This window comes from Idiotropiscis lumnitzeri, chromosome 7, assembly GCF_059441095.1.
Source record: "Idiotropiscis lumnitzeri isolate Australia: NSW breed Sydney's pygmy pipehorse chromosome 7, RoL_Ilum_1.0, whole genome shotgun sequence".
Classification (NCBI taxonomy): domain Eukaryota; kingdom Metazoa; phylum Chordata; class Actinopteri; order Syngnathiformes; family Syngnathidae; genus Idiotropiscis; species Idiotropiscis lumnitzeri.
The window spans coordinates 17,079,669-17,092,141 of record NC_142397.1 but is presented as its reverse complement, the minus strand read 5'-3'; the positions used below and the strand labels follow the sequence as shown (position 1 = coordinate 17,092,141).

At 39.3% G+C, this 12,473-nt stretch overlaps 1 protein-coding gene across 1 annotated transcript in view; it reads left to right on the top strand.

Moving 5' to 3' along the window:
* The window catches only part of pik3cb (phosphatidylinositol-4,5-bisphosphate 3-kinase, catalytic subunit beta), a 55,056-nt gene extending 43,875 nt beyond the window's left edge, over window positions 1-11,181 (top strand). The window contains exons 8-24 of the mRNA XM_088300787.1: window positions 791-880; window positions 1,064-1,318; window positions 1,400-1,496; window positions 1,615-1,745; window positions 3,031-3,081; window positions 3,682-3,870; window positions 4,230-4,351; window positions 4,541-4,684; window positions 4,833-4,932; window positions 6,038-6,234; window positions 6,312-6,421; window positions 6,536-6,614; window positions 7,957-8,124; window positions 8,198-8,321; window positions 8,452-8,597; window positions 9,111-9,243; window positions 10,173-11,181. Coding sequence (XP_088156913.1) covers window positions 791-880; window positions 1,064-1,318; window positions 1,400-1,496; window positions 1,615-1,745; window positions 3,031-3,081; window positions 3,682-3,870; window positions 4,230-4,351; window positions 4,541-4,684; window positions 4,833-4,932; window positions 6,038-6,234; window positions 6,312-6,421; window positions 6,536-6,614; window positions 7,957-8,124; window positions 8,198-8,321; window positions 8,452-8,597; window positions 9,111-9,243; window positions 10,173-10,310 — 2,274 coding nt within the window. The 3' untranslated portion in view covers window positions 10,311-11,181. The remainder of the gene's footprint in view (window positions 1-790; window positions 881-1,063; window positions 1,319-1,399; window positions 1,497-1,614; window positions 1,746-3,030; window positions 3,082-3,681; window positions 3,871-4,229; window positions 4,352-4,540; window positions 4,685-4,832; window positions 4,933-6,037; window positions 6,235-6,311; window positions 6,422-6,535; window positions 6,615-7,956; window positions 8,125-8,197; window positions 8,322-8,451; window positions 8,598-9,110; window positions 9,244-10,172) is intronic.
* The last annotated feature ends 1,292 nt before the right edge of the window (window positions 11,182-12,473 follow it).

Here is a 12,473-nt window from a genome sequence, read left to right as displayed (position 1 = left end):
CGGTCTTTCTTGAATGCGAATGATTACTTCATCTTTGCGCTCTTCTCTCCAGCCAGCCATTATTTTCATAAAAAAGATGTGAAAATGAGCAAAGTTTTACTTAGTTCTTGAGAGATAGCTTAAATTTTCACAGTTTTTCCGCTTTTGTCACTTGCCGTTTTTGTCCAGGACACTGATTTGCTGGCTAACATCCAATCACAGTGCTCATTTAACCCGACAGCCCGACACGTTGAATCTGTAAAACACGCCCCCCAGATGCCCCAACAACAGCTCAGACTTTATGACGTGCTGTCCTACACCAAACAGACGGCGTGGACCGACTTTCCAACGGCAGATTGGTGTGGAGAGGCCTCTTGCATGCATGTTTTGGAACCTGAGTACTCAGACGCAACCCCTGCAAACATAGGGAGAACATGTATAATTCCATAGACAAAAGTCATGCAAAACCAATATTAGCTTTTTCTCCACATCCCAATTCGAGACTTCCTCATCACCTCCTGAAAAACAACACACCAACAACTTCCTAGGGTATTCTAGTAAAATGTTCCTGTTTTTAGTTCGAAGAGGGCTGGTGTGACTTGAAAAAAAAGTTCTATCTATTCAAATCAGCACCTAACACACAGTGGTTATTATTGCAGTTGTGGAAATATAATTCACTTGATATTTGACATCATTCGATGCCCCTGCACCACGCACATACACACATTATGCATGTATCAAAAATGAATGTATGCATATGTATGACAGTATATTGTGATGCTGCATTCATGTTATTTTTCACTTCCGACAGCAAGCCCAGACTTGTGTGTGGGACGTGCCACGCCCATTTAAGATAGTTCTATTGAAAGGCAGCAAGGTGAATGCAGAAGAGACTGCTAAGGTAAACTCACATCTGTAACAGTAATTTACATTTTCACTACCTTAAAAAAAAACATAATATTAAGTTTAACTTGTTTTACGTTTGTGTATCTTGCCACAATAATAACCATCTATAAAGCAGATTATTTATATTTAGTGCCAGCCTTTAATAAACCAAACAGTATTTGTTTGTGATGGTGGCCAGGTCCAGGTCAGGGCTGGGCTTTTTCACGGAACAGAGCTGCTATGCAAACCGGCCGTGAGCAGTGAGAGCAACGGCCGTTCAGAGCACACATGGAAAGACAGCACATTAGAGTTTGACATCCCGGTTTGTGACTTGCCACGGATGACACGCCTCTGCTTTGCCATCTATGCTGTCATGGATAAGGTCAAGAAGCAGAAATCTACCAAAAATTCCCATCCAAACAAATACCAGACCATTCGCAAAGCAGGGAAAGTGGTAAGAAGCCAACAGGTTCACAAAGGTTGCAACTTTTACCCTCCCCTTGGCACTCATAAATTGTGTCTCTTGGTGTTGTAGCACTACCCCATAGCTTGGGTTAACACAATGGTGTTTGACTACAAAGGTCAGCTAAAGATGGGAGATATCATCCTTCACTGCTGGTCTTCATTTCCTGGTATGGAGCTCAACAACTCATTTACTTGTTTACTTGACATTTTATTGAAATGAAAAGCTAAGTTACTCAAGCATGTTCAGTAATTGACCAATGAATTGTTTTATTTTGTTTTGGGAAGATGAACTTGAAGAGATGCTGAACCCCATAGGAACTATTCAGACCAATCCATACACTGAAAACGCCACAGCCCTGCACATCAATTTCCCAGAATACTCACCGCACCCCATCGTTTTCCCTCCCTTTGACAAGGTCAGACCACAGTAAGCAATTGCACCTATGATCATTTGGTACACACAATGCCTTGAAAAAGTATTCATAACACTTGAACTTATTCACATTTTATATCCTTAAAATCATAAACCTGAGTGTGTTTGGTTGGGATTTTATGTGCTAGACACACACACACAAAGTACCACACAAAAGTGAAGTGGAACTAAAATTATAGTTTTTCTAAAAAATGTATGCGATATAAATCTCACAAGTATGGTGTGCAATTGTATTCAGCATACTGATATCCCAAAATAGAAGCCAATGTAAACAGTTCCCTTCAGAAATCTCCCACCGTAATTAGTAATATGACTGAGCATCAACAGATGTATTCTCAAAGATTTTTTTCAATGTTTAGCAATCTTTGCAAGGGCCCAAGTAAGGAAAGGAGGGGACAAAACAAGCCCTTGGCTTTGAATATAAAACATTTATTTGTTAATAAACAAACAGGACTTGATATCTAGTAACAATATAGTAGGGCCGGGCAATTTTCCCTGAGAATAAATTCTCTTTCACAAAAAATTAGATTTATGAATTTTAATGTATGTATTTACTTATTCAAGCAAGTAAAAATGACAGAAAACGCAAAACAATATTTGTCTCCGTGCAGCAATGAAAATGAAGACAACAGTTTCATATTGACACTCGCGCGAAAATCTATAAGTGTCTGCCTAAATTCATTGGTGGCAGCCCGTCGCAAGTAAATGTATATGTGGAATACATTGCGGCTGTAATGTCTCATTTTGCAGAGCCAATGAATGACATCATTGATCGGATCTGCTAATTAAGACCCAACACCCAATCACAAAATGAACATAAAATTTAAAAGATCAGCCGGTCCTATAGACAGTAACGGATCAAATTCAGTTTATCTCAGCTCAAAGAATATTCATGCGTTAGAATGGCCATGTTAAAGTCCGCCAAAATCCTATTGAGCATCTGTGGCAAGACTAGAAAATAACTGCTTACAGACCATCTCCCGCCATTCTGGCTGAGTGTTTTGTTTTTTTTGTCTAAGAAGAATGGGCAAAACTTTTTAGATGTGCAAAGCTGGCAGAGAATTACCCCAAAAGACAAATACACACTTAATTTCTCAGGTTTTTATTTTGCTTACAATTTTGAAAAGTATTCATCATTTGTGCTACTTTGTGTTGGTCGATCTTATTAAATCCCAATATAATGAAAATGTTCAAGGGGTATGACCACTCTTTCTTATTAGAGGTTCTCTGATATGTGGGTGAGTGTGTCTATTCATACTTGTTTATAGATCCTGGAAAAAGCTGCTGAGATTGCCAGAGCCAGTGACTGCGCACCTGTGGTGAGTTGATGTTAAGACTTGCATGTCTAAAGTCAATTGACAAAATAAGGCTGCACATGTTATGATGCTATTAAATATGACCCTTGCCGCTATTCACACGCGTCACTCTTACTTTGAAACCATTTGTTTATTTCTGTCAGCGTGTAACAGGAAAAAAAAAAAAAAACTGCACTCCGATTACTTGCTCTTTTTCCTGCATTACGTATCACTCAACCTGAATCCCAAGCCTGGGCGTCGACAGCCCATTTCATAATCCTGTGTTCGGCATGCCTGAACGTAACTTCTCAATGTGAGGTGTCGCTCTAAATATATGAATTTCATACCAAATACAGCTGTTTCTTTTGCAATGCTCAATCAGTGAGTTTAGTGTGTGACCTGCAAAACTCTGCAAGTGTTGATAGTTTGAACAAGTTTAATACCTGTAATTGCAAAATGTGAAAAAAAATGTTTGTCTGTTTTTACCTTGGAATGTTTTTTTGTTTTAGATAGAATCTTGGAAAAATAGGTTATGTTGATACATGCCTGCCATCTAGTGGGTATATACAGTAACTACAATCAGCTTTCGGCCTAATTTCTTTTTTGTTCCCTCATTTTCTTCAGGGTCGTGGAGGTAAGAAGTTCCACATTGAGCTGAAGGAGATCATGGAGAGGGATCCTCTATCTCAGCTGTGTGAGAATGAGAAGGACTTGATCTGGACACTACGCTACGACTGCCGAGAAATTTTCCCTCAGTCGCTGCCCAAGCTGCTGCTCTCCGTAAAGTGGAGCAAACATGAGGACATGGCCCAGGTTTGCAAAAACATGAAAAAAAAAGAGAAAAGCACTACACCACATGCCTAACTACTAGAATTGTGTTTGGGAGTGTTTTCCACGAGATAATACCAATGTGCTATTAATGAATGTATTCAATGGAACTATGATGAGAGAACTAAAAAAGTGAAGCTGCAAACAAAAAGTATAATATTGTGATCCACAGACATAAAATTTTACTTGAAGTCAAGTTGAAGCAATCTATCAATCAATCAATTCTTATAAAAAAAAATAATGTCCTTAGCCTATATGCAAGTGTTTATAACTTCCAAATAATTGTGTTTTTTTATCTTGTGTGTGTGTGCGTGTGCATGTGCGTGTGTATGTGTGCTGCTCAGCTGCAAGCGCTGCTTCAGATTTGGCCCAAATTGTGTCCAAGAGACGCGCTGGAGCTTCTGGATTTTAACTATCCAGATCAGTATGTCAGAGAGTATGCTGTACGCTGCTTGTATGATATGAGGTAAGCATAATTATTGTCCCATATCGAGTCATTTGAATGTCAGACTCTTGTCTTCCACCTCCTTAACTCTTGTCAATATTTTCAATTCTTTGCTCTAAATTAATGTTTGTGTGTGCTTGTTTTTTTCTCTCAAATTGGAAAAAATCTGACTGAACATTGACTCTTTCCTTCCCTCTTGTTCCTCTGAAGTAACGAAGAGCTGTCACAGTACTTGCTACAGTTGGTGCAGGTGTTGCGCTATGAGCCCTATTATGACTGCGCCCTTACCCACTTCCTGCTGGAGCGAGCCCAAGGAAATCGCAAGATAGGGCACTTCCTCTTCTGGCACTTAAGGTGCGTTTGTTTGTTTACATTCAAAAGAGAGACATTCTTTGTTGTAATAGATACCTTTTTTTTCTAATTTTTTAAACATGAATCTGAAAGACAGGTGGCAACACAATTTTCCACTTGCTAATCAGACTTTCTCTGCTGCCACGTATAGGTCAGAAATCCACATGCCTGCTGTTTCAGTTCAGTTTGCCCTCATGCTCGAAGCCTACTGTAGAGGCAGTATACCTCATATTGAGGTTCTGAAGAAACAGGTAAAAAAAAATAACGTCTCACCTCACACAAAATCAATTTAATCAAATTATTAAGACTAAAATATGATTTATTTAGGATAATATCATTAATTTACAAGATAGGACTGTGGAACCGAATAAAAGAAATCTGTTGTCAACGTGATTGCATTAGATTTATGGTATTTATAGCCTGTCACATTGACAATAAAGTCACTCCCATGTCCTTTAACCTTTGTTCTCCCTACTGCTCGGACAGAGGGTCCCTTGGAAGTTCTCCTACTTCCTCTTCTACCCTGTCATGTATTAGTCACTTCCTGTTTTGAAGAGTACACGTGCTGGATTGTCATTATTTTGCTGACGCTCTATGTTTAAGGAGAATATTCATGGTGTCATGCTTGACAGTCTCAGCAGTGAGAATCCAAGTTTTGTCATTTAAAATACACAGAGGTTGGCAATTTACAAAATTTGTCAGGTCGTCATTCATCGTCCGTCCAGGACCTGGGCACCTGTCCATCGTCGTCAGTCCGTCATTTTTTTCAAGCCAAATCCTTATTCGGTCAGTCATCATTATTTGAGCTGTGTTTCCTTCAGTAAATCCATTTGTCGTCTGTCCGTCCCCACCCCACCACCATTTTTTTTAAGAACATATCATTGACTAACAGATGAAAAATCTAGTGTGATTAAAATGGTAAATGCAGTGCATTATAAATCACTGCGTCTACATGATATGGTGGCTAACCAAAGAGTTTTAAAACACACATACTGGACACTTATGTACATTTCACATACACTTAATTGCCAATCTATTGAATCAGCAGGTGGCGTGTTTCTCTCAGTCGTCAGCAAAAGGGGACAGACTTGAAGCGGTTAGTGACGATTACACTGATGGACAAAAACTCAAGTCCATCGGTGCTTAGTGTGTCATTTTTTTTTTCCCAGTATCCGATCATTCATCACCATCTTAAAACAAGCGTAAATCAGTGACGGACTGACAAACCTTCCCTCAATACTGACAGAACGCTTACCTCTGAAATACTTAGCATTCATATGCTGATTGGTAAAGATGTCACCGTAAGACAACAAATTCATGATTTACCTGAACTGATTTAGACTATTTCCTAACTAGGTGGAAGCCCTGAGTAAGCTAAAGTCAGTGAATGAGCTAATAAAGCTGGGAACCATGAAGAATGCTCGGGGTAAGACAAAGGAGGCCATGTTGACCAAAGAGGCCATGATGACTTGCCTGAGGCAGAGCGGCTACTCGGAAACTCTTTCTGACCTGCACTCTCCTCTCAATCCCAACGTCCTGCTCTCAGGCATGAAGTGAGAGAACAATCTAAGACCGTGGCTCAAAGTGTCAAATTGTGCATTTTTTAACACACTCAATCCTTACATGTCAGCGTGGAAAAGTGTCGCTACATGGACTCCAAGATGAAGCCGCTTTGGATTGTTTACAACAACAAGCTGCTGGCTGGAGACACCTTGGGAATCATCTTCAAGAATGGGGATGGTAAGAGAATTGAGGAGGGGGGGGGCAGGTTTTTTTTGTTTTTTTTTACGACGATCCATTTTCACGCTTTATTTCCTGTCATTGTTTTTCTTATTTCACCCCATCTGCCCCCAGACCTAAGACAAGATATGTTGACACTGCAGATTTTGAGGTTAATGGATTTGCTATGGAAGGAAGCAAATCTAGATCTCAGGTGAGTCTGTCTGCTTGTTTATTCCTGCTCTTTGGTAGCTGGCCGCAAAAACAGGAGAGGCACTTAACTCTCCCGTACTCGTTTGACCTCTGCTTTTGTGACTTTCAACTTTCATGCACACTTACACAGGCAGTCAAAGACAAAAGACGCACGCACCTTCTTGAGTTCATCTGAACCAAATCCACTCTCTCTCAAGTCCTCTTTCGTCATAGACTTACTTGTTTTGGAAGTTTCTTCAGATTACAGTAGACACTTTTACAAAGAGATACACTGTGCAAGGTGACACCTACATATTGCAGCCAACAGCATTTGTCACCATCAGCATCAGCATAAAAGCAGATCAGCATTTTGAGTTTACATTAGCATATCTGAAAAGCCTCTTTTAGTATCTAGAAAAGCTCAGTAGAAAACCTACATGGATTATTGTCCTATTGCCATTACATAGCTTCTCTATGTTCAATATTTTCCGTGGTCATGGTTTTATGTCATCATCTGTGCTGTTCCGATTCACCCTATTTAAATATTTACTCAACATACTTGCTCAGCAGTGCCCTGTCAATGGAACACAGAAATCTAAGGAGTAAGGGTTCAAGCAATCCAAGACAAACACGATTACAATAAATTCTATGACTGGATTTCGGTTGCTTTACATGACTTTATGGCATTGATTAGACTTTTTTTTTTTTACCGTAACTGCATGATATGTAATATATTTAATAGTATTTTTTAATTCTGATTGAATTAAGGGTTAGAGTGAGAAATAGGTGGATTTTGAAAATCCATTGCTACAAATTACTAGGCATGGTAAATCCTTATTGCACATGCTTATATATGATAAACTTTCAAAAAATTAAATGGAAAAACCTCATGTGCTATTAAAGAAGTAGACTTTTTAAATCAGCTTCAAAAATGCATACATATGAAGGGACAAATAAATCCATCTCTTAACATTTGCTGTTGGCCAGTGTGATCAAGGGAAGCATGCTGTAGCCTGTTGAGATATTTCTTTAAAATAAATGGACCCTATTATTTAGCTCTTCTCCGAAGCCTGCCGTGGCACACAATCCTGGGATGTGTCACACTGTGTGCGAACTCCGCCGTAGTCACAGTCCACTCTCTCTTATGTCATCCTTGATGCGAGACTCCATATTTTGGTATAACATTGGTGTGTGCCATTAATGATCCTGTGGTAAAGCAAACATAAGTTGTGACTGCCCCTGCTGTCCTATATTTGCACCCTACACCTCTGTCAAACGGACATTTGGCTAATCATTTCTATGATTGCATGTGATCTTACAAATGTGCATCCTAAAACCTGCTTCTTTCTGCCCGTATCATGCAGGATCGTACCATATGGTTGCCTAGCTACAGGTGACCGGGCAGGGCTGATTGAGGTTGTGTCATCAGCTGACACAATTGCCAACATCCAGTTGACCAGCTCCAATGTAGCAGCCACTGCTGCATTCAACAAAGATGCTCTGCTCAACTGGCTCAAAGAACGGAACTCCGGGTACGATGACGAATTAGTGCTTTTTATAGGCTGTGCGTTTTCTGAATTATACGCTGTTGTTGCATTTTGACAGTGATGCTCTTGATCGGGCCATTGAGGAGTTCACCCTGTCGTGTGCAGGCTACTGTGTAGCCACATACGTTCTCGGCATTGGGGACCGCCACAGTGACAACATCATGGTCCGCAGCACGGGACAGGTTGGAAAAATAATGCAGTGAATATATTAGCATTGAGTGTACAATGTCATCAAAGACCAGTCAATAAATATGCAGTGTTTAATGCAGTTTGTTAAAGCTGGAGCTCGCTGCTTTTGTTTCTGCCCGCCAGCTCTTCCACATAGACTTTGGTCACATACTGGGCAACTTCAAGTCAAAGTTTGGTATAAAGAGGGAGCGTGTGCCATTCATCCTCACGCACGACTTCATCCATGTCATACAACAGGGCAAAACTGGTTACACTGAAAAATTTGGCAGGTCTGTTCCACTTTATTTGCTTTATCAACTCATAAGTCTGTCTATAAGCTTTTGGAAAAAAATATAATAATTGTATTGTGACAGTGTTGTGTGTGTATCATAAATTTCAAACAGTTTTAAAAATAGGTATTAATGGCACCTGCCTGCTGGATCACTGATTCTCTCTAGATCACTGCTATATATAAATATGCAGTTCCACCAGTAGGTGGCAGAAGACACTCTGCGGTGAACTTGCTACGCTTTCAACACGTTCGTTATATTACTCCAAAACCTGCCAGATGGAATACTTTGGCCTAACCCAAGAAATAATCTTTGTATATATTTGAATATGCATTATTATTGTAATGCACATTTTATTTTTATGCAGTCCCAGGAATCAAGCTGAACATATAGCTCATGACCTCAAACTGACATTCCAAGTACATGTTCAACTCAGGTCCAACATAACCACTTTAATATCAGTCAATTGCGGTTGTGAATGAAGTTCCAACGTGTGTGACTGTGTCTTGGCAGCTTCCGTCAGTACTGTGAGGAGGCCTATCTCATCTTGAGGAAGAACGGGAACCTCTTCATCACTCTGTTTGCCCTCATGCTTACTGCTGGACTGCCTGAGCTCACTTCAGTCAAAGACATCCAGTACCTGAAGGTGATAAACACAGTTGTGTGCTTGAATTTCAAAACTATCCTTGCTGCCATGTCAAAACTGTCCAATCAAAATGAAGAAAGTATCAATAATGTTAATGAGTGTCAGTCTAGTAATTGTAATAAATCTTGGTTTGAAAGCTAATCACTTAAACGTTTGGAATTACATGCAAATCACAAACTGATCAAAAGCAGTGCTGTTAATTTTTTCCCCCCCAAGTTGTGTGGAGATGCGTTAACAACTCAGCAGGGGGCAGTGTTGTCCTTCCGATGTGGTGCAGTTATATTCCATGTTGAACATGGGAATGACTCAGTTTCTGTCACAAAGCCAATAATGCTGTTCTTTTTTTGTAAGCAAGAGTTGTCGGTTGGGGGGGGGGTCACATAGGACCACACACTTCCGAAACAGATTTGTCACAAAAAAGCTATTATGAATATGGTCAAAATGTGTGCATATGCGCATACATGAAAATTGTATTTCATTTTTGATATATTTAATTAAATTATTGTTGTATTGAACTGGAGCGGGGAGCTCACTAATCGCGTTGCACACTGAGTACAATGACAATAAAGGGCATTCCCATTCTGATTCTGATAATACAATTTTTCAGTCCATGTTTACAAGATCCACCATCCAAACCCAACAACAAAAGGTATGAAGCAAACAACAAAATAACCATCCACTGTATTTTTTTCCCAGTGCAAAGGGCTCTCTCTCTCATTAAAATAACCGTTCAAGGCTGCCACAAAACTGTTGAACAAGAAACCAAAATTAGTTCACTTTTTTTTTTTTACTTAGTAAAATCAATTCACTCAAAATTATAACATGATTAGTTTGTGAGTTCCACATCCGGGATTTGGAGGATGCTAATTTTGAAATTTTGACCATGTCTGACGCTCTTATCTTTGTCGTGCATGGTCCCCGCCTCACAGGATTCCTTGGCGCTGGGCAAAACGGACGAGGAGGCACTAAAACAGTTCCGCCAGAAATTTGATGAGGCGCTGAGGGAGAGCTGGACAACCAAAGTCAATTGGATGGCCCACAATGTTGCCAAAGACAACCGCTCCTAGAGCACCAGATACGTTGAAGGCAAGGGTGCATCCACATCACAGACTGATCGTCTGCATTCAGTGTGGTGGACTTGACAGTGCTTAATGGGCACCTGCTCTAACCACTCCCCCTTGGGTCCTTTAAAACATTCCTTTATTCCTTAAATGACTGTCACACCAACAGGAAGTCCAGCTTGGCAGTGGGGCTGAAAGTGTCCTTGATTTGTGTGGGAAGATTGTATTTTTTTATTCGGGGATGTCTTTATTCCTCCTCTCCTCATTCCAGAATCATTACAATTTGAGGGAAGTGAGCCTTTTGTTCTTATTCTTGAATGGCTGACATGAATCCAATCGGACCTTTTAAACACTGGAACATTTTAGAAATAAATATGAGATGGCTTTTTTTTATTCCTCCCAAAAAATTCAATCAAGTCCAGAAAAATAGTTCCTACAAACTCAATCTATTTTGATTAAGAAACTGGAAACAATTAGACTTGCTAGGAAATAACCAAAAGCAAAGTTGTTTTCGCCGACTTTATTCATGAATGTGCAACTTTTTCCCTTTCTATTAGCAGGTTTTATATGCACAATTCTTTTTTTTTGGCATACAGTATGGTGCACCCCCAAGAGTCTGCCTCTGTATGTGTATTGCGTGCAATATCCATCACTGAGTATATAAACCATATCTAAATGTACAAAACCCCTAAGGCCTGTTTTTTTTTTTGTTTGTTTGTTTTTTGTGTCGCAACTGTAGTTTGCACCAGTAGCCATCAAGAGTCTTAGACACTGGATATTGTCAAATGTACAGGATTTTTTTTTGTTGTTTGCCTTTTTTCATAGGAGTTTTATTAATAAGTTTTATTAATTAAAAGTTATTTTCCACTGTGCTGCATTTTCTTCTGTGGTCTTTTGTACATTACATGGGGACTGTGTTACACTGACAAAAGTGATGGGCCGTGCAATGTATTCATTGTTATTCACCCGAATCTTTAAACCTGTCAAAGTACAATAACGTCAGTCAGACAGTGTTCTCCATGCACGTTTCAAAATTGCATCGTCGCAAACTAACTATTTCAAAATTGCATCAAAACAATTTATATTATGACCTGTGACAATCCCAGGCTATACAGTTTGATCCACAAACATCAATGTTTTACGTGAACAAAGAAATCGGTTATTTAATAACAAACTTGTACTTGAGTGAACTATAACTAAACTGGAGTGCGTTTACATCTCATTCTTAAAATCTGTTTTATCATTTACTCACTATAAACCGTTTTAATCCACTATCGTACGATTGTCTGAACTCTGAACCACTGACGACTTAGAGAAGAACAATTTAGATTTTCTTCTGGTGACCAAGAAAATAAGTAGAGCACTTTAATCCATAACACACATTGTGGACAACTATGACTTTAAGCATTGGCTAATAAATGCATCAGCATTAATGGAAGCCCACACACGTGCTTTTGAGCGTATAGTTTTGTATTTAGCATACTCAACACTTATCTTTGCACAATAATAGAACTTAAACTGGCATCTCATGACATGACATATGAACTGTTTAACATGAGCGTCCGTTACAACTTCAATACAATGAACATCCAGGCAAAAAATCCAGCATTTTTCTATAATTTTGACACACAATGACATCGTATTTCATCTACCGCGATTGCGTCACATTATATGTATGTCGTTACAAGAATATATCGTAGTGAATCGCTTTCACAAACTTAAACAAATGCAGCCACTAAGACTCTCGTTTTATCAGTCGAAAATTACCTTTAGACATAAAGTAAAATTATGGAGGGCAACTATTTCTTTGTTTTCACTTTTATCATAGAGCCACAAATATGTTCTGCTTAGTAGAATTGCTGTTCTATTCTTATCGCACAAAGTATCGCATTGAACATTTCAATTAGATTGGCAGAATTTTATTTCCAAACCAATACATTTTTATGCAGAATAACATAACATCTAACCTAAGTGATGCTTGCGCTTCATTCAAAGAGATTAAAACACTTTTGTTTTTATGCTGACCACCATCTTTGAAGCAGATCTAATGCCGGGCCTGCCAACTGTTACTGATTGTCCGTATTTTGATCGGGAACTTACTGAATGCTAACCAGAGTCGTTAAGCCCGTAACACTGATTGTTACGGATATTTTCAAGAATCCTAGGAAC